Raw genomic sequence first — 27806 nt, forward strand, 5'->3', positions numbered from 1 at the left:
AGTGTTAATCGTATATTAATTAATAAGCTAAACCTTAGCTTACTCGTTAAAAAAAACACATTTTGTGGTTAACATTTTATCACAAATCTGTGTGTGAGTGTGTTTGTTTATGTTGGGGAAGGGATTGCTAGTGGTTTAGGCACTGGACTACTGATCAGAAGATCACAGATTCAAACCCCAAACTGCAACAGTTTAGATGTCTAATAAAATAAAAAAATTTAATTAAGTTGCTTTAGATAAGGGGGTCTGACAAACGCTGTAAATCTGTATAAATAAAGGTTTTGTCTGTACATCGGTCAGAATTCTTGAATATTGGTACTGTATACATTGGACAGAAGAGAATCGCTTTTAATTGAATTATTTTATACAATGGAACCAGTTTTAGAAAAATGTCTGTGATGTTATAAACAGTTATGTGTGGGATTTAATAATCTACTTTAAAATAATCTACTAATGCGCTACTGTCTCAATGTAAACAAACACCTGCACCAATAGATATTAATTAGAAAAGATAAAGTGAATATTTTGACTGGGATTAGTTCATATTTTCACTTTGGCTGAAATAACAGCGCTGAAGTGGTATAAGTGAATTTTAACACGCTGGAGTGGTTTTAAGACAAAACTTCATCTTTATCCTTTTATCTACTTTTTCCATTTCTCATCTGTGATTCACTCTCCGATTACCGAACAGGGAGTGTATTTGTCTGACCACCAAAGAAGGACAACTTAGTGTAAACAAGGCGTAAACAAGAAAAAACCTTTAATATCCTCTTTTTCCCATTCATTGTAATAAGATGGAATGACAAATTTAAAATCTTGCTGTGAACATTTTGTACAATTTTCTAATATTTAGCCACCAATCCAGTGGAAACCAATACCGTATAATGTTTTCACGCCAAACCAAAATTTTTATAATATTACAGTTGTTTTTTTTTAATTAAGGAGTTTGTCTTTGTTGCAGACAGACATGTACGTGGGCTCCAATCTGAAATAATAATAATAATAATAATAATAATATCACTGATTACATTAAATCTCATCTACAGACTCCTTCCCTTCGCTACACTGGTGTAACACAGGATAAATGTAACGCAGCTGGAATTCAGACCGGAAGGTAAAATGCGCGGATCTGGCAACCCTGCATCCCGTGACACCCCACATGTTTATTAAGCCTGCTTATGTTTCATTACATATACATTACAGTGAATACCAGAGCGTGGCTATTTATAGATTTACAGGACATAAGTCGCGCATGCGTGCTCGGTATCTTTCTTTTATTTTTTTTTAATTGATTAATTGATATCTTGGGCGCTCGTGCGGGGACTGAGCGCGAGTTGTTTACCTCCTCGCGGCGTGACGTCACGACACACCCCTTGTGCGCGTACGTGTGTGTATGTGTGTGTGTGTGTGTGCCGTGCCCATACGTCGGAACGCAGGGGAAGAGAAGCGCGCGTGACAGTGGGGTTTCTTGCGCGTAAATAAAAAAAAACGTTTTTTAAAAAACAATTAAGGTCTCGAGAGAGAGAGAGAGAGAGAGAGAGAGCGCGCGCGTTACCGAGGCGGGGCGGCGTTACAACCGAAACCTCCTGTTTGTTTGGATTATTTTTTTTCTCTCATTACTGGGGTCCAAGTTCAAACTTGGTGTGTGTGTGTGTGTGTGTCCGTGCGCGCGCTCTGTTTTATGTTACCGACAAGAAGAAGGAAGAATTCTCGGCTCGGTGCTGATGCGTCTCCGCGCTGCTCGCCATAGGAATGAGATAAACACCCACACACACACACACACGCACGCACGCGTGCGCGCTCACGAGACAGAAGAAGGAAAGAAAGAAAGAAAGAAAAGTTACGAGTGCGCACCGGGCCCGCGCGCGAGGAGGAGACAGAGGGAGAGAGAGGGGGAGAAAGTTGCACGGTACGGACCGGGTCCCGGAGACACGCGGACATGAGGGAGGCGCAGCGACTCTAATTAATAATCGCGTTAATTAGAGCGCGCGCTGCACACACACACACACACACACACACACACACAGTGTCCGAACTTTAATCTCCTGAACACGAGGAACTTTCACACTGTGTCACACAGTATCCTCTGTGTGTGTGTGTGTGTGTGTAGGTTACATTAATGCACGTGCGCACGCGGGAAGAAAGGAGGAAACAAACGCTTCAAGCAGTGAAGAGCAAGGAAGAAGGATACACTCACACACACACACACACACACACACGCTGATGTGAAGAGGAATGCAGAAGAACTCGGGTAAGTGTGTGTGTGTGTGTGTGTGTGTGTGTGTTGGTCCTGTGAGCACTGCAGCTTCCTGCAGCCATTTGCAGTTGCGACATCATACTGTATAGGATGTACATCTACACACACACACACACACACACACAGATATATGCGCGCACGCGTGAAGTGAACTTCTCTTCTTGAGATATTTATATCCAGTGTTTATCTGTTTATTAGACGCTCATTTCACATGGAAACAATAATATCGGCGTCAATTTCGCGAATCATCAGATGAAATTAATCATTTGTAAAATTAGACACTAAACCTTATTGTCGGAGGATAAAAAAATCACAATCACTGAAAGGAAAAAAAAATCCCTGAAATGAACTTTTTGTTATTTAGCGTTAAAGGTTTGTTTGTTTTTAATGAAACAACACACTGTTTACTCGCTTCGGCTTAAAACCCGTTAATTAATGTTTTCAGGCTGCAAGAATTTTATAAGCGTTTGTTTGTGTCACGTGTCGTCCTATAAAATAAACCTAATGAAACTTTAACAGGTTATTAAGAGATTTGCCTCATTAGATGCAGAAATCTCTGTTTGTTTGTGTTTGTTACAGAACATCTTGTTTCTACAAACGTTACAATGTTGATCAAACACTGTATGAACAGATGTGAATTATAAATTCCTTTATTTACACTTTTCTATACTTTGCCACTGATATCCTGTACAGATTCCTTTGTTTTTAATAAATAATTGTTCAAAGGTATATAAATGATGCAAATCTGTAGCAAACCTTTGATTAGTTGTTTAGAGTTTTTAATTTCAGAAACACATCACTTTAAACTAGCATTACAACTGCATGAGTTTATTATTATTATTATTATTATTGTTATTATTATTATTGTTATTTAAATGATATATTTCAATTAAACTTTAGTTTGCACTGATTGACGTGTGATTACACTCTCAGGGCTGCACTAATTTTGCTGTACTTAGTGTAGTGACAGTAAAGGATCTTAAATCGAGTTGACTTTTGTTTTAAATTTATATTCCTGTTAACAAGCTTAGAAGTGATTGTTTTATATTTTAATCAGGCCTCCATGTTCACATGTTCACATTTATTAACTTTATTATACACGTAATAACATAGTCATTAGTAAACCGTTAAACATCACTATAATCATCGTTTCAGTTGAAGACGTCGAAGTGAGACTTTACGCCACGGAGTTCTGCGCCCTGACTTGGTGTTGATACTGCGATCCTTTTGATAAGTTATGGTTTCCGTAGCAATGGCACTTACAGAATGCGGTGTACTGCGAACAGACCTGCAGTTACACGTGTAATGATTAATATACATAATGTTTAATATCTGATACCTGTGTAAATGGAAGCTAAACAGCTTTTAGGCTGGTAAAATTAGACCACACACACACACACACACACACACACACACACTACTATTGAGTTGCACTAGCTGGGTGTTGATCGCAGGCTCGAGCGAGTGCTGCTGTGGTCAAACCTTAAAGTGTTTGTGTGTGTGTTTGTGATGCACAAACATTCTGCACACACTTCTGCATCTCTTCTGTATTTCTGCTGTTGTGAAAGTTTTGCCACCTGTTTTTCGACCAGCCAGCGGTGCAGTATGAAAAAGTTCCAGATGTTTAGTTTTGGTTCTTGTTCACTTCTACGTCATCATCAGCGTGAAGATGCTCCAGTGTGTCTGAACGTCTTTACGTTTTCCAGTTGTTTTTTAGGTACAGGAGGTGGAGCAAGTGCTGGTAAAGAAAAAAGTGGGCGGAGCAAGTCATGAGCTAGTAAAATGTTTAACTGGATGCAGCTTAAGTAAAAGTAAAGTGTGTTTCAGTGGCGGAGTTGGCGGATGGTGGTGACAGTGTTGTTATACAGCACTTTGTTTAAGGTTCTAGGTGTTTTTTTTTGGAACCAAGCATTAAGTCTGACTGATCAGTGATTCACACGAGCGCAAATGCACCAGCCAGCCTCTCCGGGAAATGTACTCCCCTGGTTACGTATCTGTGGAGGAGATCAAACTCAGTCCACAAGGTGGCAATATTAAGCTGTCATGACCACAGTAGTAAACAAACATGGAGCGTTTAGAGCAATTTCAATTTGCATTAATTGTTTTTGTGCAGTCTGTTTGTGAAGCATTCGGACGTGTTCAGCAAACTGGTGAGCTGTGGTGATTTTGAGTGGGAGTTAGCCCAAGAAGAAGAGGTCAGCAGTGTTGTTTCATGTTATAGCGCCCCTAGCAGCAGCACTGAGACCGCAGTTGACGTTTTTTTTTTAATTTATTTATTTTTATCAGATGACACGCGCAGCGGCCCGCGTAACCAGCCTTGTGTAGCTCTGCGTTCGTGCATTTGCATGAACCGTGTTCCAGGCTTAAGTGTGCTAGCACGGCTAGGACGTTTTCCGCTACTTGGCCTGTTTGTTAGCGCTGCAGGATTACATCACACAGCATCAATTACATGTTAGTGTTACTATAGTGATAATGACCATGTGGACGCTTTCATCCTGCATTCAGCTTAAAGGAGAAGTCAGGGGTTCAACAGACAGATTGTTGATGTTTGTACTCTAAAGTTCACACACACATAAGCACACACGCACGCCTCTCACTTTATGGCTCCTTCAGAAGCTCCGCCCCCAGATCCACGGATGCGTATCGTCGCCCCGTCAGCGACGCTAACACCCTGAGCACGCTGGCTGCCTGTTGCTGATGAAGCGGTGTAGTGTTGCGTGGGCCGGTCCGCATCACGCTGTGTGTTTTCTGTTCACAGAGCCGGGTACACGGGCGGCGAGCGCGCTGTCAGGAGAGCTTCACTCCATTTAACAATTGCATAAGAATCGCTTACGCCTCCTTTAAAGAAGAAAAACTAAGAAAGAAAAGGAAAATTGCAGCTTGTTATGTACATGGGTCATGTCACGTTCTGTCTCAGTGCCACAAACGGAGCCGTGATGTAGAGCGGATACAAAGGTGTTTGTGTTGTGTTCGGCCCGAGCCGTGCTGAGTGATGTGTGTATTAGACTTCAGAGCTGTGTTACAGATTAGACGAGTGTACATGTGTGTATGCTGATTGATCTGAAGCTAATGTGTGTGTGTGTGTGTGTGTGTGTGTGTGTGTACAGTATAGCAGGAAGAAGTGCCGCTGTGTTTACTCTTCCTGCTACAGCCTGCTTAACTCAGGTTTTGACCAGAAGCATCCCGGGATGCAGAATCTAATCGTTTTTTGTTTTGTTGTTTTTGTTGTTTTTGTTGTTTTGTTAGTCCGTTTGTTTTTCACGCCCCGGCCGGTCCTCATGGTGATCGTATCACTTCCAGGCGTTTCTCAGACGGGCGCTGATGAAAAACGCACCGCTGTTACTAATATGACCAGCTCCTCTTATTTCTCGTTTCTCGAGCACGCAGTTAAAGACGTCTTGATGCTCCACAGGCGCTGCGGGACGTTCTCACGGGAAAAAAAATGTTTTGAAATAGAATATAAATCTATTAAATAACCACAAGGTGGAGGACTGGAAGTGATTCAGCATCACGCGTACAGCCTGCAGCTCGTTTCATGATGTCATTGAAACGTGGCCTCATGTTTGGGTCGTTATTGTGGTCTTGTTCATTTCAGAGTAGGAATGTGTGCGTGAGTGTGTGTGGGTGTGTGTGTGTGTGTGTGTGTGTTGTGTGTGTGTGTGCCATTTATGTAACTGTAGAAAGAAGCTGTGAGGCCTTGACTGGAGCGCTGTACAGAGGCCCGTCTAAGGGGAGGCTGCATGTGTGTGTGTGTGTGTGTGTGTGTGTTCATGGGATAGAGGGACCCTGTACGGAAGTAGGGGAAAGAGAGGAAGGAGGAGTCACTCATGCTCTCTGGTCATATACGTGTGTGTGTGTGTGTGTGTGTGTGTGCTTGAGTTCCAGCAGAAGATGGGAGTAAACAGATGAAAGGAATAATTTCCTCATTTCCTCACTGATACACACCGAGGCTCGGAGTGACGCTGGCGCACAGCGTGAGTTTCTCGTCCTCCTCTTTAACCGTAGATCTCCTGCCCCGGGGTTTAGCTCGGGGGTCGTCAGGGCGGGACGTTTATGTAAAGGAAAAACACATGACTAGGGGGCGTGCTGCTGTAGGAAAATAATCCACAGATACGAGATACGGCTGTTATTAGTCATTACACATTTAACTCTGTGTGTGTGTGTGTGTGTGTGTGTGTGTGTGTGTGTGTGTATGAGTGTGTCATGCTGTTGTAAGAAAACAAAACAGCAGGGTATTGTGATGAAGCGCAGGTACTCTTACCTCTGAGGAGTGGATTAGTTTCCTGTAGCAGCACATGCCCGAGTGTTCTCTTCCTCTCACACTGCAAACAACACAAAGCTCCGTGCTGCTCTCTGATTGGCTGATGGATCTCTGTGCTGTTCTCTGATTGGCTGATGGATCTCTGTGCTGTTCTCTGATTGACTGATGGATCTCTGTGCTGTTCTCTGATTGGCTGATGGATCTCTGTGCTGTTCTCTGATTGACTGATGGATCTCTGTGCTGTTCTCTGATTGACTGATGGATCTCTGTGCTGTTCTCTGATTGGCTGATGGATCTCTGTGCTTGGCTGTTCTGTGATTGGCTGATGGATCTCTGTGCTGTTCTCTGATTGGCTGATGGATCTCTGTGCTTGGCTGTTCTGTGATTGGCTGATGGATCTCTGTGCTGTTCTCTGATTGGCTGATGGATCTCTGTGCTTGGCTGTTCTGTGATTGGCTGATGGATCTCTGTGCTGTTCTGTGATTGGCTCTTGGATCTCTGCGCTGCTCTCTGATTGGCTTATGGATCTTTGTGCTGTTCTGTGATTAGCTGTAGGTTTTTCCAGTCCTGTTGGTTGAGACATTATTTTAAAAGGACAATAATGTTTAAGATTTTAGTCACTGTTTTTAAACCTGCTTCAGACTTTTCTTTTTTGGCATATTCTATAGCATTTAGATTTGCAGATTTAGGGAAAAAAAATTACATTATAATGACATTTCCTGAAATTTAACTTGTGAAAATATTATTTCGATATCATGAATCATTAACACAAACAAAATCACAACTAAAACATGGTTCTATCTTGTTTTATTAAAACTTTGCCTTTTGTTAGTTTAGTTACGGCTCCCACTGTACCCGCGGCTTTATTTATTTAAACATTCCTATTTATTCTCAGGTTTTTTCCTTATAACTTTTTATTTAATTGAAACTGTCATTTTGTCAACTTGTCAATTAGATAAGTTGTTAAGTTTTTTTTTTCAATTTTTTTTACAGCGTCAAAAGTTCACAACTGTATAATTATTTTGTGTAATAGATATTTAACTGTTAAGCTTTATTGTTTTACACTCTAGTAACTTTAAGATGCTTTAGGAAACATCTAGCGTTATAGTTATTAATTATTTATTAATAAATACACCAGGAGCAAAAAAATCTGACTATTAACGTTTATATTATAATCTTATTAAAAGACAAACTGCACAGTTAAGTTTTGGGTTACTGGTCTGACATGTAAATAAAACTATTATTAATTTCTAAGAAAGCTGCTGCAAGTGATGATTATTATTATTATTGCTCTCAGATATTTAACAATCTGTGCAGAGACACTGTGTGTGTGTGTGTGTGTGTGTGTGTGTGTGTGGGCGTCGAAGGACAAGGTCAGCATTTCACTAAAGCTTTGATTGACGTGTGTGACGTGAAGCGTTCCGTCTCCTCCACGTGATTCACGTTCTCCAGCAGATGTATTTAGCCACAAGTTCTAGGAAAAACCAAGACGTTTGGTGGAAAATATCTTTTCTGAGTCTATATTAGCGGAGGCCTTTGTGTGTGTGTGTGTGTGTGTGTGTGTGTGTGTGTGTTGGAGGGAGAGGGAGAGAATGTAGTGCAGTCTGGCGAGGTTTGTGCTGAAGGGTTCGTTTAAGGACACCAGAATTTAATGTGTGTTCTGGACCTGAACTGACCCAACTGGTGCGCACACACACACACACACACACACACACACACAGGAACTGGTACAAGTCTTATTGAGGAAGTGTGGAGGTTTTTGTGCATGTGCCGTGTGTGCCATATGTGTATGTCGTATACAGTGTGTGTGTGTGTGTGTGTGTGTGTGTGTGTTTGTGTGTGTGTGTGTGTGTCTGTGTGTGTTTATCAGTTCCAGCACTGGTATTTATGCAGCAGTAAATCTGTTAAACTCGCAAAGTTCCTTTATTTTCTGTATAACCGCTTTAGGGGCGGGGCCACCTAGTATGATGTCACTAATTTCATTAGATATGAAACAATCGTATCCGATACGCAAATCAGTAGACAATAATAACAATATATCTGGTAAATTTGAGGCGTTGAATGTGTATTAAGTGATGTCATATATATATAACTAATTTTAGTGATAGGAAAAATTGTGGTTGTCATGGTAACACTGCTGTCAAGTAAAGTAGTGATGATGTAGATCCTGACCAATCAGATCACTTGCGCTTAGCTACCGGTAACTACAGACTAATTATTCTGTGCAGGATAACAGGGATGTTTACTAATTTGCATATTCATGTATATTAATACGTCACCGCATTTTAATAAAGTTAAACGTGTAGCGCCAAGGTTTTCAAATCTTTCTGTTCTAATTTCATCAGACCAAAATTCCAAATTAAAGTTAATTTAAATTGAAAAACTTTAATTAAAATTTTCCTCCAAATTAATGGTAATGCAACTTAAATTATAGAAGCTTATGAATATAAAAATGTGATTAAAAAAATAAAAACTAGTTGAAATTTAGTTGCCTTTTTTTATTAACTTTATTTTTGTTAACTCTGACCTTATCTCAGACGACACTAAAGTTGAGAACGTCCCTCTTCGACCATGTTATAATCATTTTCTGGATGTTTAGAAAAAGAAAATTAGATTTTACAAATGTTTAAAGTAATCACATAATCAATTCTCAATAAAACTCAATCTCAGCTTAATTTCACACCAGTTTTATTCGAAATCTCTTGCATTGGATTCAGCAGGAGGTACAGTACAGTACAATGCACTGGGGCATGGGGGTTCATAGCTCCAGTTTGAGACAGTCCGGTGTGGACTTGGGTCAAAGGTCACTCAGAGTAATGCAAACAATCAGCAGTGGCACCGTCTCCCTCGGACAGCGGCGTATTCTTACATACAGTCGGTATTCATTAAATGTCATTTAGTACAATAAAACACTCTTCAGTGTGTTTATTTAAATAGAATGTTTACTTTATGAATATAACTTTAAGAATTCATACCTTAGATGCACAAAATAAAAAAGATTTACATATATATCAAGAAAATAAAAAATATCATTTTGAAATAAGGCAAGTGGATGGATATGTAAGGCTGAGTGCAAAGGTCTAAGATTGACGTATCCATACACTAAATAACATAAGTTACAAAACCTAAGGAAGGACATTTTTATCATGAATGTTTTGGATCTTAAAGGGATATTCTTTTGTTGGCCCCGCTATTATTGTACTTCACTCACGTGAAGGAAAGCCTGACTCTACGACTTTAAAAAGTCTCTAGGGTGCACAAACTTTCACACTCGCGTGTACATATGGATCCTATAAAAGCAGATGGCTCAAGGCTGCGTGTTAACTTTGTCCTGTTTTCCAGTAGAGGGTGATTATAGATTTCAGATAGAAGTGGTGAGTCATTCTGTCCTCACGTGTGCTGAGACGTTTCCACGTGTCCCTCCTCCGTGTGTCACATGACCTCAGCAGGACTTTGACTGGAGTGTGAAAGAGTGTTAATGTCACTTTCACACACCTGATCCAACACTCCATGTTTCCCAGAACTGGCTCAGAGCTCCACGGTTTGTCCCGATCTAAAACAGAGTTCACCGAGTTACTCCTACCGTCCTGTGGTTGATTAATTTTCCTGAATAGCGCATTCTCAAGTGTTTTATTCCTCTTACACTACGTCACTTGATCAGAATTTTGCACAAAAATAATACAATCCTTATGCAAGATGCCTGAAAGCTTCAGGTTACAGCTACACTGGAAACTCATTCCACAGACGACAAATAAACATTTCTTTTAAAACTAGGACGTCCCTGTGGACCTGTTAGCGCGAGCGCATTAATGTCAGAGCTGCTGGGTCAGAGCATTAATCAACAACTTCTGACCAATCAGAGTCCTAGACACGTTCCGTCTAATCCTGCCTGTTAATGCTAATGCTAAAGGTTTATAGTTAATACACTGATGCATTGCTAGCTAACTAGCCAAACCATGAGATCCTGTGTTCGCTTCCATTTAAAAACAATGATCCAAGCTTTATGTTTTATATGAACATTTTCCCAAGGCCATCTGACTGCAGTCGTTAGGCCTCCTGTGTGCAGTTTATTAACCTTTGCACTGGTTTAGCTTTTGTAAGCAATGCTAGCTAACTAACATAAAGGAAAAGAATACAAAACAGATCAATTCACTATCAAAACCACACAAGGTGTTTATTGTCTGTTAAGAGCTTTCCGACCAATCAGAAACGTCTCCCTTGAGTGTTTTTGATCATTTTCAGGCCAATCATTAACCTTCTCACTTTAATCTCGGTCGCTCTGTGTGTAACACATACCCTACAGTCCATGTTGCACAATGTGTTTTTTTTTCTTCTATATTTGTAACCCCGGGTCAAGCGGTCACACGATCACATGACATCCAGGATGAAGTGATTAAACATTAAAGTGAAGAAGACGTAGTGGTTGGAGTGGAGGCGCAGTGTGTTGCGACATCAGCAAGTTCGTACAGCGAGATACAGAAATTAATAGAACTGATCAGAGGTAAAGATTAGCAAGAGAAAAACATGCATGGGACGATAAAGGCGTCCTAAAGTACCGACCATAAAGAAGCCACGCCTCCTGAACACAGCCCGTAAACTTTACATTAAACCTTTAGATTTGCAGTTAATACACCATAGTCTTCTGGAAATCCAGTTACTGTTTACTGTTCTGAAATCAAGCTGATAAGCTTTTCTAAGATCACGTCATTCAGAGCCACATCCTCCAGCAAACGTGAGGTGACTATAGTACTGTACAAGAATCTCATCTCATATTTCTGAGACATGCTGTATACGGGAACAGGAACCAGCCTAAAATATGCTAGCTAAGGGGATCTCTGGAAATAAATATCATTTTAGCATTCAAATCTGATTTACTCGAGTTGTACAGTATATATTTAAGAAATATCACACAGGAGTGAGTTGTGCTGAATATACTGTACTATATGTGTTGTACTGATGTATACTGATATGTTGTGCTGCTCTCTTGCCGGGAGCAGCCGAAAGACCAACAACTCAAAAGGTGAGCAGAATAAACCATGGAGGTGGTGGACAGTCCTGTGAAATTTACTTTATTATTCCACTTATTCCACTTTAGTATGTCAGCTTCATTAACGTCCGGGTTCTGAGGTTGAACCAAAATAGTGGTAAATGGAAAGCTAGTGCACTATGTAGGGTGTACAGTCTTTTTTTACACTGACCAAGTAGTGTGAATTAACTGTTATTAAGTTATTATTTAATAAACATACTTTTTTGCAAATGTCTCTTCTTTGTTTTCATTTTTATTATCTAGAGCTAAGAATTCATTTTAAAAGCATCAGAATTACAGATTACAGAATTACAAAAATCTAAACCTTTAATAGAAATCCAGGAAAACAGATTTGGTGTAAATTTGATTTGCAGTGAAATAATTTCACATTTACAACTTTTATTGTCCTATTTAAGTAGTAAATTTTCTATAGTGATCTTGACACCAAACATAAAGATATAGATTTTTAAAAGCATTTTGGACTACACTTTCATTCGCTTTCTTTTAGATGCTCTTACTTTGTTCCAGGTTGCATTTTCCGTTTTGAATCGACTCGAGAAAGGCGAGAAGTCAGTGCTCACTCTGCTTTTACCTGGGAATCCAAAATATTTCACCTTTGGCCTAATTTCCAAAAAAAAAAAACTGAACTAAAAGGTTCTTTGTTTTTTTTAAATTGTTATTTCAAACATTACTAAAATAAAGAAAAAACAACAACATAGCAAATTGTAGATTTGTCTTTTAGAGAAAAAAGAAAAACAATTATCTTATCTTTGGTTTATGATCATTTCTGTATAACCTTCCCTCCAGCTGTTTACAGGAAGTGAACTCGATGGTGTATAAATATTTACTTTTCCAACATGTGATCTGCCAATTTACAATGTCTTTAAGACAGTAAATGTAGTGAAGTGGGCAGATCCTCACATGATCATGATATTTACTGTGTAATTAATAAACACTGGATATTATATCAGCAATGTTTTGGCCTGTAGCGGAATTACAGTAACGGGCTTGAAGCAACACCTTGTGGAACACCGTGTTCTTTTCTAATTATAAAATGGTCATAAACTAAAGACAAGATAAATGTTCTGTGAAGGACTTAACAAATTTACAATTTGCCATGTTGTTGTTTTTTTTGTTGCTAATAAATTGTAACTGCTGTATCAAGTAGGGCTCGGTATCATGAGTAATATCACAGTAATAGTGTAGTTTATGGTGGAAGTATATCATTTTGTTTATAATAATATAATTTTTTTAATAACAATATAGTTCAGTTCGTCTTTGTAATTGCTGTCTGCCCAACAGCGAAACATTTGGCAGTGGCTGATATTTTCTGCTGCATCACATCAGTTTTTAATGCGGCACTGGTTCCATGCTGGTTGTTTTGTGGTCTGCCTGGGACAACAGTACAGTAGCTTCCCCAGCTGCAGCTTCGGGGACCTGTAGCGCGGGAGCCTATATGTAGCAATAGCACCAGGATAGGCAGGCGATTAGCACAGAAAGCTAAAAGCCTGCTTGTGTAGGGATTTCTACACTGTTTCCTTATTCTGTCAAAATTAAACATCGTCCCGACGAGTCTAGGTTTCACGACACTGCAGTAACTATGCAAAAAGAGCAACACCATAGCACTCTTCTTCTTTACCTCTAGTTTACCATAACAAAAAAAGGGCTGCCACCTTCTGGCATTATTTGGCATTACCATACAGCCACATTAATAAGCTTTTGATTGTTAGTGTGCGCACGAGAATGTATTATATATGGAATACACAAGGACAACGGGTACATCCTTACTTTTATCTTATCTTTGGTTCATGATAATTTCTGTCATAATCCTCTCTCTCTCTGGCTGTTGACAGAAATTAGACTTGTTGGTGTATCAATATTTTTTTTCCAACATGTGATCTGCAGATTTTTGACAGAATTTTGTCAACGTAAATGTTGTGATTCATGCTTACCTTTATGTGATCACTGTATTTACTGTATAATTAATAAACACTAGATATTTATCAGCACGGTTTCAGGCTGCAGCTACTGTAGTAGTAGATTAGCAGTGGGCCTGAAGCAGCACCTTGTGGAATACCGTATTCCTTGAGACATTAATGAGCTGTAACCGGTGAGCATTCGATATCTTGATAAATAACATCACAGAAATATTGTAGTTTATAGTAAATGTAGTTTATAATAGATTTTTTTCTTTTTAAATAATAAGGGTGTACCTGATTTAATGTTCTGTTGTAAATTATGTTAATTATATAAATAATTGTATAAGTTTTTTGTTGCAGACTTTTTTTTTTTTTTTGTCTTTTGCAGTAAGTTGCAGTTTGATTGACATCTCAGGCATGTTTTTTCAGTACGTAGTTTTTCTAGAAACCCACTGATGTCTTTGCTTTTTCATAGAAATAATCAATAAATATAAATTATAGGATAAGAAAATTAACTTATATAGGTTTGCATTTGATGTGGTAATATGTTGGAGTTCCTCTTTAATTCTACAAACTATTTACACATCAGTAGGCAGAAGAGCATCCTGTGTTATAGGGGGGGGATTTTTTGCTTAGTTTGTTTAGCATTGCAACAAAATCTGAAAAAAATAAATAATAATGAATTTAGGATACTTAAAAAAAATTGTGACACTTACAGAATCGCAGTACAAACTTAAGCGAATTAGCAAATAGGTATCATGATAACATCATATCGAGTCGTCCCGGGTGACTCTGTCCCTGGTGTTAACTAATTTTTGTTGAAATTAGAGGTTGCGGTTTTCCTGTCTTTCTGACTAGAATCACAGCGGTGCTCATGCAGAGGTTTTACACTGACAGAACAATAATGCATAAATGTTCTAAGACCTCCAGTCTCAACTTACGTGTGTGTGTGTGTCTGTGTGTGTGTGTGTGTGTGTGTGTGTTTTGTCTGCTATTGCACCCCAGCTGGCTGTTATTGTAGCAGTGAGTCTGTAGGGAGTGGGCGGAGCCTGCTGTACTGAAGGTTGTTGATTGGTTGTTTGTCATTTTTGTTTATTATACTTCATTTTAAGAACCGTGGTCATTTATGATTTATTTGAATGTGTTGGTTTGTTTTTTTTTTCACAAGAATAACAAATTTTTTTGTTTGTTTTAATTTTTTTTTTTCAGCAGCCTCAAGTATAGGCCTCTTCCAAATGGTTGAGATATCACTTCATGGTAAAATTCTCAATGTGATAGCTTTGGATTGATTCATTAGTTCATGCCATTATTAACAAAGCATAACTTAACAGTGTGGTAGAGATGCAAGTTAAGATCGACAGATTTTTTAAAAGGCCAAACTGACTCAAAATGTGCTCCATCTATCAGTTATGAGGAACGTCGCTGTGAAGAAATGACATCTCGGAGAGTCTCCTCCAAATAGTCCATCTCTTTAAACTTAATGAGGTGTAATGTTTTATAAATTCGGTGCTGAACACTGAAATAAACAGGTGTAGAGTTAAATGTTGGTGTTGGACTCCTAGGTAACTTTAGATGTAGAATCAGTTTCTGTATTTCCCTCGACACTTTTTTTTTTAAATTTCAAGTCCCATGTCAGCATTTTCAAGTTTACTGTGATTACACCCGCAGCACGGTGGTGTAGTGGTTAAACCTCCGGGGTCGGGTTCGATTCCCGTCTCTGTGTGCACGGAGTTTGCATGCTCTCCCCGTGCTTGGTGGGTTTCCTCCGGTGATTCCGGTTTCCTCCCACAGTCCAAAGATATGCAGGTTAGGCTAACTGGTGTTCCTAAATTGCCAGTAGTGTGTGAGTGAGTGTGTGTATGTGTGTGTGCCCTTCGATGGATTGGCACCCTGTCCAGGGTGTACCCTGCCTCGTACCCTAAACCCCCTGTGATAGGCTCCAGGTTCCCGCAACTCTGAATACAGGATAAAGCGGTACAGACGATGAGTGAGTGAGTGTAATTCCACCATGTTGTAATTAGGGAGACTTTAACCGAAAAAGAACCGTTTGCAGGTGACGTCGTCTGTGGTTTTCACCACAGGAACTTAAAGAACCACAAATACTCCTTCATAAACATATTCAGGAAATCACGGTTTAAACCAGAAGAACCTGGACAGATTTTATTTTTTAGCAACTGTTACAGTTCCTGTTCCTAATCATGCTGGCCAATCAGGTGACTGGATTCTGATCGGAACACAGTCAGATTAAACTTAGTTAAATATATATAATAAAATATTAGTAATTTAACAAAAATTATGTTTAACAGTGGTACCTCGGGATACGAATGTCTCGCCTCATGATTTTTCACCCTAAAAACTGTAATTTAGCAAGAAGTTAGCCTCGACATAAAAAACATTTTCACGATACAAGCGAACGAACCGAACTGAACGCAGGCAGGGAGCCGTTTAAAACTTGTTTACATCAAAATTGATTTTACATTTATTTTTATTTTATTTTTTTACATTTTGTGTAAGATTTAGTGAAGACTTCGCACCATGAGGTCGCAAGAATATTAGCAAAGACGGTAGCAAGAAGAAAAGGGAGTCGCTTTCAGTTTGGTTTTTATGGCAGCCGGTGCCGAGAGGAATCATAAATCAGGGTTAAGTCAGGTCTAATGTCTATTTATTTCATATTTTACTTCATTTACATATCTTTTTTTTTATTTACATATTTATCTCTAAATTTTTTTATTGTATTTATATGCAAAAATATGATTATCATGTTGGAAATTGGTAATATTGGTAATATTTTTGGGTGGCTGAAACGGATTATCTGCATTTACATTATTTCTTATAGGACAATACGTTTCACAGTACAAAATCTCCGGAGCGGATTAAATTATTATGCTGAGGTTCCACTGTATAACAATTAAAATATATTAAAAGGACAAAAATTCTTTTACATATTGTTCCACATATAGGGAATTTGAGCTGAATCAGTGTGACTGGACACTGGACCTACAGTCATATTTTCGACAGGTGTATCCCTTTACAGGCTTCTCCTGTAGACTTGTTGTTAAAATGAAACGTCAAACCCGCTCCAGGGCGCCTCGCGACGTCACTCGAGCAGCACGATGTTCCGTCTTCAGATCTCTAACGATCTCCTTTGGCTTTGTTCACACGAGTTATGGTTAATCACACCGGCGAACCACAACGGTAAGACTTGTTGTATCAGCGCTCGCTTCCAAGCGGACAGATTTCGGCACGTCAGACCCGGCTCGGCGTTTGCGAGTGCGGTTCACTTTCTGACCGTAATAACTTGGTTTATTATTTAAGGGTTTTCTCCACTGGCTGTTGAAAGTCCGGGTCAATCATTCAGGAGCACGGATAATCAAAGCCAATGAGTTTTCCTCTCTCACTGCCATACTGATGGATGTCTGAGCATTTGTGTGTGTTTGTGTGTTCAGTGTGTAGTGTTTCTACAGGAGCATCCTTCCCTTTAACGCCGTGTTTCCGGCAATACATTCCCTTTGAGAAAACCGCCTTATTTTCCTCGCCCTCCCTAAAAAACAGGAATGCTGTGACATCACTTACTCCTCACGCCCCGGGAGTGTTTGTTTAGCCAGAGTGGCTGGTGTTTGCACGTGGCCGCAGATTGCTCACAGAGCCGTTCCCGGGTTTTATAGTGCCGATTATGTAAACTGACTTGTTTTCTTTCTTTCCTTCTGTTTTTTTTTCCTCCCCTCACTCGATGTTTTTCGCCGGCATATAGACCGCTGTCTCGAGTGTTTGCGTATCTCAGTTCAAATGATTTACAGTTCTATTAAAGTAGTTTTAATTATTCAGTGCAGTGCAAAAGCCACGTCGCTTATGATTTGTGGTTCTGTTTTGATTTTGTTGAATGTTGAAGGACGGGGAGATTTCCAGCTGCTCGGCCCATTATATACAGTCGATTTCTCCGCCCCCTCAGTCTGCCTGTGTAAATCAGTAAACTCAATGCTCAACTCTCTCTCTCTCTCTCTCTCTCCATCTCTCCATCTGTCCTTCTCTGTAGTGATGGAGTCCGCAGTCAGCACATCCACGCAGGTGCCTGATGAATACGACCGGAACGTTCCGAGGATCTGCGGCGTGTGTGGAGACAAAGCTACTGGCTTCCACTTTAATGCCATGACCTGTGAGGGCTGCAAGGGCTTCTTCAGGTAGACACCAAACCACTCTCTCACACACACACACACACACACACACACATATCCATTGGCTCATAATTTACAACACGCTGCAGCCGAGTTCCAGTTCACTTCCCTCAGTACTCACATCCGACTCATTATACAGAATTTTACCCAAGAAGGAACTTCTGGTAGGTGGCGTTATCTACAGGAACGTGTTAGAGAGCCTCTTCAGGAGCTTAAACACCTCCATCAGAACAGCATTCAGGAAGTCCAAAAACTTACAGTAGGCTTATTCTACAGAGAAGTGAAACGCAGGGGAACGATTTTTATTTTGAGGAACGGTTTTAGCTCTTGTTTGAGAGACAGTACATTGTTAATGGGCGGGGCTTGATGAGTCCTGATTGTGAAGTATCAGTGATTGGTCGGTTGGACACACTGGTGAGATATAAAGAGCAGCACTTCTACATAAAGAGCAGATATTTAAACTGACATTTGTGCCATAAAGCTATGAATCCAAACAATTTGCTTAAACAAATATACACACACACACACACACACACACAGGTGCATCTCAATAAATTAGAATATAATTGAAAAGTTGATTTATTTTAGTAAGTCAATTCAAAAAATGAAACTCATATATAATACAGATTTATTACACAATGATTGATATGTTTTATGTGTTTATTTATTTATTTATTTTATTTATGTCTTACAGCTAATAAAAAACCAAAATTAATTATCTCAGAACATTTTACTTTATTTTACTTTTACTTTAATTACTTAAGACCAATTAAAATAAATATATATATTTTTAATTAACACAAATGTTGGACCACTGAACAGTATAAACACGTACAGCCCTCGGTACTCCAATGCGGCGTGGCATGAAGGTGCTCAGTGTGTGGCGCTGCTGAGGTGTTACTGTATGGAAGCCCAAGTTGCTCTGATAGCGATGTTCAGCTCTTCTGCGTCGTCGGGTCTGGTGTCCCACATCCTCCTCTTCACAATACTCCAGAGATTCTCTACAGGGTTTAGGTCGGGCCAGGTTGCTGGCCAATCAAGCACAGAGATATCTGCCAAAAGTCCTAAAGCCTGGTTTAAGGACCATAGAGTGGGCACAGTGTGGGAAGCATGAAGTGCTCTAAAACCTCTTGGTAGACACTGCGCTGACCTTGGAATTGATAAAACACAGTGGACCAACACCAGCAGGTGACATGGCTCCCCAAACCACCACTGACTGTAGAAACTTTACACTGGACCTCAAGCAGCTTGGATTCTGTGCCTCTTCTCTCTTCCTCCAGACTCTGGGACCTTGATTTCCAAATTAAATGGAAAATTTACTTTTATCTGAAAAGAGGACTTTGGCCCACTGAGCAACAGTTCAGTTCTTTTTGTCCTTAGCCCACGTGAGACGTCTCTAATGTTGTCTCTGGTTGAAGTGAAGCTTGACACCGAGAATGCGACAGTTGTAGCCCGTGTCCTGGATACATCAGTGCATGGTAGCTCTGGAAGCATTGACCCCAGCTGCAGTCCTCTCCTTGTGAATCTCCCCCAAATTCTCCAATGGGCTTCGTTTCACAATCTTCTTAGGGCTGCTGTTCTCCCTGCTGCTTGTGCACCTTTTTCTGTGCAGGGTGTCAGTGATAGCCTTCTGGACAACCGTCAAGTCAGCGTTCTTCCCCATGAATGTGTATCCTACTGAACCGGACTCAGAGACCATTTAAAGGCTCAGGAAACTTTTCCACGTGTTTTGAGTTAATTATCTGATCAGAGTGTGACGCCATGAGTCTCCAATATCGAACTTTTTCACACTAGTCCAATTTTCTAAGATCCTAAATTTTGGGTTTTTTATTAGCTGTAAGTAATGATGATCAAAACTAAATAAATAAACACTTGAAATACATTAGTCTGTCTGTAATGAATCTATATAATATATGAGTTTTCATTTTTGAATTGTATTACTGAAATAAATCAACTTTTCATTGACATTCTAACTTATTGAGATGCACCTGTACAGTATATTTTAACTATATGAGACAGACTGGAAGCAGAAAATAAGGATTAAAGATTAATTCTGTAAATCTTTGGATGTGAGAATCTACATATGGAAGCGAACTTGTTTAACACCTAATATATTTATCACATCCTGCGTTACAGTGAGATTCCCTCTCGTATTTGTGTTGTGTGTGCGTTAGACGCAGCATGAAGCGCAAGGCCAGCTTTACGTGCCCTTTCAGCGGGAGCTGCACCATCACTAAAGACAACCGGCGTCACTGCCAGGCCTGCAGACTCAAACGCTGTCTGGATATCGGCATGATGAAGGAGTGTGAGTAATAACACAGCCGGCATTTCACACCTTCCTCCGCTGTAATCTCCCATGCATGCTACACAAGAATCCCGCAGGACTCGATGCAGAAAAGCTGTGGGACGTTTCTACTCTGGCGCTGAGAGGGGGAGGGGCCTCCGAAATGAGGACAGATATAGTGCAGAGCTTCTGTTAATAAATACCCTTGCCTCCATTTACCTTCTTCTAGAAGGCGTATCTGGTTTCTAAACGGCCGCACTCAAAATGTAAGCGTGGTTAAAGCTCACCTGGATGAAATTGACCACTAGCGAACGCGAAGGCCTGACCTTCACCACTCTGTCCTTGTTGTTTCGACCTCATTATATCCTGTGTAAATACATGGTCTGTTTCTTGGAAAACCAAAGACAATAGTTAGTTGGTTAAATTGCTGGTTAATGTATTAACGAATCGACTCTGTGGAATTGGGTGGGCGTGGCCCGGCTCTGGGGAGGAACCTAAGCCTGATTAAGGTCCATGTTAGACATGGGAATGGTTAGGCATGGCCAGGGTGTGTGGAACTGGTGGGCATGGTTAAGTGGTTGGAAATGGCTGAAATTGTGTTTGGCTGTAGAAGCAGTTACAGGGTAGATGGTAATATTTGGCCTTCACTAGTGTTACGAGGTGTTTGGGGCAGTCAGGGTGAGTTGGGCTGGTTGACTGTTCTCAGAGTGTGTGGGAGTGGTTGACTGTGGTCAGGGTATATGTGGGTGGGTTAGTGAGTGTAGGGTGGTTGGGTGAGTTTGATTGGTAGTGAGTGGTTGAGTGTGGTCAAGGTGTGACTGAATATTTGGCTGTAGTCAAGGTGTGGTTGGGCATAGTCTACATTTGGACAGCGTGTGAATGGGTTTTGGACCTGGGCAGAGCGTGGTTGGGAATGGTCTACGTGTGGACAGGTTGGGTTGGTTATAGTTTAGGTTTGGTTGTTCATGGTCCATGTGTGATCCAGGTGTGGTCGTGCATGGTCAAGGTGTGGTCAGGGTGTTGTTGGGCATAGTCAGGGTGTGGTCAGGGTGTTGTTGGGCATAGTCAGGGTGTGGTCAGGGTGAGGGTGTGAACGATGATTATGGTGTGGTTGAACGTGGTCTTGATGTGGTCATGGTGTGGTCAGGGTGTGGGTGAGCATGTTGATGGTGTGGTTGGGCGGAGTGAGAGTGTTTACTAATCGGTTTGCCTGTACTGTTTTTGGAGCTTTTGTCCCCTGATTCGTTTTCCTTGTTCTTATGCGTCTCTCCATGTGACAGTTATCCTGACTGATGAGGAGGTGCAGAGGAAGAAAGATCTGATCCAGAAGAGGAAGGATGAAGAGGCGCAGAAAGAAGCGCAGAAGCCCCGCCTCTCTGAGGAGCACAGCATGGTGATCTCCACGCTGGTGGAGGCGCATCACAAGACCTACGACGACTCGTACTCTGACTTCAACCGCTTCAGAGTAAATCCTCCACATTCTCCTGCTGCGCCGTCTGATATCTGTTACGGCTTCAGACACTTAATTTAGTTCTTCATCTAATTGTGTGTGTGTGTGTGTGTGTGTGTTTGTGTGTGTGTGTGTGATGTGTGTGTGTGTGTGTGTGTGTGTGTGTTGCAGCCTCCAGTTAGAGAGGGTCCAGTTACACGCAGTGCCAGTCGAGCTGCTTCTCTACACTCACTGTCTGATGCTTCATCCGACTCCTTTCGCCACTCGCCTGGTAACACACACACACACACACACACACACACACACACACACACACACACACACACACGCCCTCTCTGTGTTTGTCTCTTTCACTTGATTAGGTAAAGTACCTTTAATGTAGTGAGTGAGCTTTACACTAAACAGGCCACACACACACACACACACACACACACACACACACACACAGTGCTGTTTGTTTTCTTTGCTCCAGTTCTCAGCACCGATATTGTTTTGTTCTGTGATTGATTTCATTGTCGTGTTTTTATATATATATATATATATGATTTCACACGGAAGTAGGAAAGCCGCAGCTCGGACGTTACACTACGTACTGTCTCACTAAGTAAGAAAAACATGGACGTCTCCATGACAGCTTGTCTGTAGCTGAGCATGAAGTGCTAATGATCTAGCAATGAGCTAGTAATGTCAGCACGCTGAGCTCTGAGACCTCTAGGGCTCCTTACTGACTTCACAATTCGGACTTTCGAGTTAAGGTTTGTTTTTAGTTTGTTGCTTGTGGGTGTGGACTGGCTGATTCACCCCTGAGACGCCGGCCTCCCGGGAGCTCCATTAATGGCTCAAACATGTGGAAATGTCTTGGAGCGAGGTCAGGATTGTACGGGGGACGTGGCAGCAACTCCCAGCCGAGTCCCTGTAACGTGCAGGTGGTGTTGTGTTCTCATCATAAGGTCTTCTGTAAATGTCACTCACCAGCAATGATGGTACAATGAGTCTCGGTTTGACTTGAACGCCCCCTCATAGATTAGTGAAGTGAGTTCTCATAACTGCGTGTTATTATTTTAATAACTCTCTCTCTCCTGTGTCTCTGCAGAGTCGGGCGACAGTAAACTCAATCTGAGCAGCATGTTGATGATGTATCAGGACCAAGCTTCTAGTCCTGACTCAAAGGAGGACGAGGGTTCTCGCTTGTCCATGCTGCCTCACCTGGCTGATCTGGTCAGCTACAGCATCCAGAAGGTCATCGGATTCGCCAAGATGATCCCCGGATTCAGGTAGAGCGAAAAAAACACACACTCTTACAGCAGCCACCAGAACATGGGGGAGAGTCTGTTACAGTGTGTGTGTGTGTGTGTGTGTGTGAAACAGAGAGTTAACAGCAGAGGACCAGATCGCGCTGCTGAAGTCCAGTGCCATTGAGGTGATCATGCTGAGGTCCAATCAGTCCTTCAGTCTGGAGGATATGAGCTGGTGCTGCGGGGGGCCCGAGTTCAAGTACTGCGTCAACGATGTCACCAAAGGTACACACACACACACACACACACACACACTGCATGATTTAAATGAATAAATTCCCTGTAAGGTGTAAATACTTTGTATTAACTTGAATAGGGGGCGGAGCTACATGTCTGAGCTTAGATTGTAATGACACAAATAATAGTTTTATTATGGCTTTATATTTCTAGCTAGATAATAAAATATATTTTCCTAATCATTTTCTGAAGGAAGGATTTATTTCTTTAAAGCAGAAGTCATTATTTAAGGTAAATGCAAAACCCCAAAACACCTATAGTTTATGATTTAATTGCTTATGTAAATTTTTTTCTTATTATAAAAGTGTTTGGACGCACATGTCCCAGGTCCAGTCTTGTGTTTTCACTCGAGTCTGTTGACACACTCCCTAAACCGAACGGCTCGGGGTGTTGTGTGATTACGGAAACAGGGAAATAAATAAATAAATGGTGTCATTTTATATTCATTTTTTTTATTAATAGTCTGTATTAATAATTAATATATTTTTTCTAACTATATTTTAAATCCTCAGTAGTTAGATATATAGTGAGCACGACACTGAGCAGGAAGACGTTTTGTTACTCTGATTTCTTTTGCAAAAATATACAGGAACAGGAAGTCTTTTTTTATGTTGGTTATATATATATGTTTTTCGTAGTGAACTGCAATTTTTAATGATTTATATATTTTTTACATACAGTATAAATCTACTTTTAACATACATACATACAGTAGATATTTTAATTAGATTTCTTTCTTTTTAATTGTCTTCATGAGTTGGATTTAATTTCAAATACTTTTCAGGTTTGCTTTTTGTTTTGAGAATTTATTTTATAAGGTAAAATTATCATAAAAATTTCTTCTTCTTCTTATTATTATTATTATCATCATTATTATTATTTTCCTGAATTTCCTGTTCCCAGGTTTCTTTTTAATGATTGTGTTTAATTTAAACGTGTGTGTGTGTGTGTGTGTGTGTAGCTGGCCACACTCTGGAGCTGCTGGAGCCGCTGGTGAAGTTCCAGGTTGGCTTGAAGAAGCTGAATCTGCACGAGGAGGAACACGTGCTGCTGATGGCCATCTGCCTGCTGTCCCCCGGTGCGTCAGCGCTGCTGCCCATCACTCGCCTCTGCAGCCGCCTAATCAAATCCAAATCCAATTATATTCCACCCAATACACTTTATTCACTTTATTTAACCCCTGAGGGGGACGGTGTGTGTGTGTGTGTGTGTGTGTGTGTGTGTGAGACCAGGCATGGTGAGGATCAGTGTAATAGAAAAGACAGAAGTAAATCAGATATAAAGCCATGTAGCGCTGCGTCAGGTGGCCATTGTGTCATCATTTAAATCTAATTATTAAATTAGTTTTGTGTTTTATGAGAGAGGGCGTTCAAGTCAAACCGGGACAATAATTAAATTGATTTATATATAGTCCTTTAAACAGTGTTCATCAATGCAAAGCAGCTTTACAGACGGTGCTGAGGGAAAAACTCCCTGAGATGGTGATAGGAAGGAACCTTGAGAGGAACCAGACTCAACAGGGAACCCATCCTCATCTGGGTGATAACGGATAGCAGGGATTGATCTGCACTCATACTGTGTGTTAGGAGGCTGGAAGTTCAGTGTAACAGGATAATATATAATGTTTAAGTTCATATGGAGTCCAGTTGGTTATTGGAGCCTCAGGTAGACTGTAGGAAACTCCAGGCCTGAACTATCGGGCCACTGAAATCACAAGCCAGAAATGTCTGATGAATAAGGGTGTAAAAACGACTTCAAGCACGGTCCAGTGATGAGACTTTCTACCTTGTTGGTATTTAAGCACTAGTGAGACACTGGGATACGTGCATTAGTGTATCAGGGGATTATATAGAGAAATAAAGGGAGTGTTCACTCTCAGGACTGTGTCCTGTTATTCTGTACAATCAGAAGTCCCGCTTTGACTTGAACGCCTCTTGGAACTAAACAATATTACATGTTTATTACACATTTTGTAATCACACTTTAGGGAATAAAACAACACATTTTGTTGAGTTCTACTTAAATTCCCAGAGACTGCTATCACTGTGTTTCCATGACAACGCTTAGTTTCCTGATTCCACAAGCAATAGCTGTGGATTAAGAGTCTGAAATAGTAACTGTGTGTGTGTGTGTGTGTGTTGTAGACCGTCCCGGCGTGCAGGATCACGAGCGAGTAGAGTCTCTGCAGGACCGTATCTCCGAGGTCCTCCAGGCGTACATCCACGTGCACCACCGCGGCCGCCTGCAATACGCCAAGATGATCCAGAAGCTGGCGGAGCTGCGCAGCCTGAGCGAGGAACACTCGAAGCAGTACCGCACGCTGTCCTTCCAGCCCGAGCACAGCATGCAGCTCACGCCCCTCGTCCTCGAGGTGTTCGGCGGACAGGTCACCTAGAGGTCAGAGCGAGCGTGTCGGGCGTGGACGCATGGACAATCACCATGAGACACACACACAGAGCCTGGGAGTGACGTGCGTGTGTGTGTGTGAGTGTGTGCGCTTGTATGAGAATGTGTGTTTATTCCTTTATCATGAGTTGTAGATCAGAAGGGTGTTTTTAGCGCTTATCGCTACATGCGGCGCAAAGCATTTATTCCATAAACATTAATCTGCAGTATTACACTACAAGTGTAGCTCTGTGTGTGTGTGTGTGTGTGTGTGTGTGTGTGTGTGTGTGTTATAGCTCTGCTTGGTTCACTACTGCTGTCTCTTTTCACCTCCTACCTTTAAAATGCACGTGGTCCACACAGTCCAGCCACTCGACCAATCACAGCGCGGCACTTCACCCTCAGGCCCCGCCCCATTTAAATACACTTCTACATATTAATGAGCCTATAATCATACGGCACAGATGTGTTTTATATAAGAAGCCACCTTTATGTTGAAGAGTTTCTTCCACGTTGAATTGCTAATGGACTCGTGTGTGTGTGTGTGTGTGTGTGTGTGTGTGTGTGTGTATGTGTGTGTGTGTGCGCGCTCACTACCTAGCGTGCGTTATAGTGAGATATGCTTCTACATCAAACATCACGAGTCGTTTGGTTAAAGTTCTGACACCCCCAGCGTCATTGAGTTACATTTAATACCGTGCTGTGCAAAAGTATTCACACCCCTTAAAATGGAAAGAGTATGGCGTGACTGCGAACCTCCCAAGACTCGGCCGTCCACCTAAACTGACACGTCGGGCAATGGCGAGCGTTAATCACAATGATGTGCCACTTTGTGTTGGTCTGTCACATAAAATCCCAATAAAAAAAACATCTGCGTTTGCGGTTGTGACGTGACAAAACGCTTGTGCATGAATACTTTTGCAATGCACTGAAAATGGCTTAGAGTCATTCTGTCACATTTAATAAAAGAGTCAGGCCGATTTACCTTCAGATATACACACCGTATCACTTTTATGATAGATATTAATATATTGAAATATTTTTTTAAAAAGACACCTCCAATAGCTAAAGAATCGATTTCAAATGACTCACTGAATCAAATGCATTAGAATCAGGGAGTCTCAAGACGAAAACAAGACGTCTTCCAGTTTTCACCTCATAATATTTACACCAGCTAGCGCAGTCAAAGAGTACTGTGCTATGGTTTAAAAAAAAAAAAAGAAGAAATTAATCTAAAATGGCTTCTTGTTCACTGCGTGTGCCTCCTACATAGGGTATAACATGGTGTTATAGACCCTACATAGTGCTCTCAAGCCTTCAGAAGTATGCTTTGACCTCATCCTGTCTCAACCAACGGCATTTATTCAGATATGCTTTTGTTTAGCTACATTATATAAACTTTTGTCTTTTTTATGACAAGTAAAGTGTATTAAAAGCAGTAAGCCATAGTATGAAAGTATGATGCGCAATCAAGAGTCTTGAGGATTCGCTCTCTAGTAACATTAATCAAATTATATCGAGTCATTTTGGTTATATTCCCCTCCTTATTTTCTTGATATTTTATAAAAGCTTGTTTCTTTTTTTGTGACTCATAATTTTTAAAAAATGTTTTAAAATCAGTAAATCAAAGCTTTAAAAAAACATCTTGTAATCAAGATTCCCGAGGAATTGATTTATAATCACGTTATGACTTGGTGAATCAGTTCTGAAAAACGATTCAGAGCCATCAGGTCAGATTTGACTTCAGTATATGTCTCTTACACGTTTATACGTGATATTGTGTTTTAAAAGCAGAAAGCCATAGTAGAAAAACACCAGTGTGTAACTCAGATGCCGAAAAAAATGATTTCTGATCACAATGACTGGCATCAAATCAGGAATCTTTTTATTTATTTATATTTTTTTTTTAGAAGTTTTCAGTCCGTACTGAAGTGAGACAAAAGACACTTTGATTTTTATCCTCTTTTTTTTTTTTGTGCAGCGTGGAGAAAGCGAGTGATGTGGTGAGGTCTGTGTGGACCGCTCAGTGCTTACTCAGTGTTTATTGCTGAGCTTAAAAACGTGTAAATATGACGTATATACCCTTTAACATTATATACTTAGAACCTACACGTGTAATCTTTACCTCTGACCTGAGACGTGACCTGAGACGTGTGTATATATATATATATATATATACACATATATAGAACCGAGTTTCTCTTTCGAGTTCCGCTGATCAGCATGTGACCTCTCGGGGGTGTTTAGGGTAGTAGTTTCTTTATGGCACATTTGTAGCTAACAGTGACGTGTTAAGCTTTGGAACAATGATGTAGCGTCATGCTTTATGGCGCATGCTTTGTTTTTGTTTTTTTCATGATCATTAATTTGCTCGTTATTGCTGTAGAATCTCCTGAGAAACACGGAGAACGTCACCATGAGGCTGCTTCTGAACGTTTTGTCTCCAGTGTTTAACTTCTTTTTCCGCTAAAATGCTCGCCACTGGATCTGTCATGTGTGTGTGTGATTATGAGGTAACAA

The 27806-nt window shown here is 40.7% G+C and overlaps 1 protein-coding gene across 3 annotated transcripts; it reads left to right on the forward strand.

Moving 5' to 3' along the window:
* The first annotated feature begins 1286 nt into the window (after positions 1-1286).
* On the forward strand, positions 1287-27458 carry vdrb (vitamin D receptor b). Of its 3 annotated transcripts, XM_053498372.1 has the most exons (10): positions 1287-1909; positions 2111-2251; positions 17497-17641; positions 19810-19940; positions 21200-21384; positions 21541-21640; positions 22463-22643; positions 22738-22889; positions 23863-23979; positions 25046-27458. In XM_053498372.1, the coding sequence occupies exons 2-10, from the start codon at positions 2236-2238 to the stop codon at positions 25294-25296; spliced, it is 1278 nt and encodes a 425-aa protein (XP_053354347.1). In that variant the 5' UTR covers positions 1287-1909; positions 2111-2235; the 3' UTR covers positions 25297-27458. The 3 variants fall into 3 exon arrangements, with proteins under 3 accessions (XP_053354347.1, XP_053354346.1, XP_053354348.1); XM_053498371.1 differs by having other exon boundaries at positions 1287-2251; XM_053498373.1 differs by lacking the exons at positions 1287-1909; positions 2111-2251 and adding an exon at positions 5504-6231.
* Positions 27459-27806: the final 348 nt, after the last annotated feature.

The sequence above is a fragment of the Clarias gariepinus genome, chromosome 6 (genome assembly GCF_024256425.1).
Source record: "Clarias gariepinus isolate MV-2021 ecotype Netherlands chromosome 6, CGAR_prim_01v2, whole genome shotgun sequence".
Lineage (NCBI taxonomy): Eukaryota > Metazoa > Chordata > Actinopteri > Siluriformes > Clariidae > Clarias > Clarias gariepinus.

Bases quoted from the DNA above. Each gene is read 5' to 3' on its own strand.
- vdrb (XM_053498371.1), top strand. The intron at 19,941-21,199 runs GTGAGTAATAAC...TCCATGTGACAG, and splicing joins TATCGGCATGATGAAGGAGT to TTATCCTGACTGATGAGGAG. The intron at 22,644-22,737 runs GTAGAGCGAAAA...TGTGTGAAACAG, and splicing joins AAGATGATCCCCGGATTCAG to AGAGTTAACAGCAGAGGACC.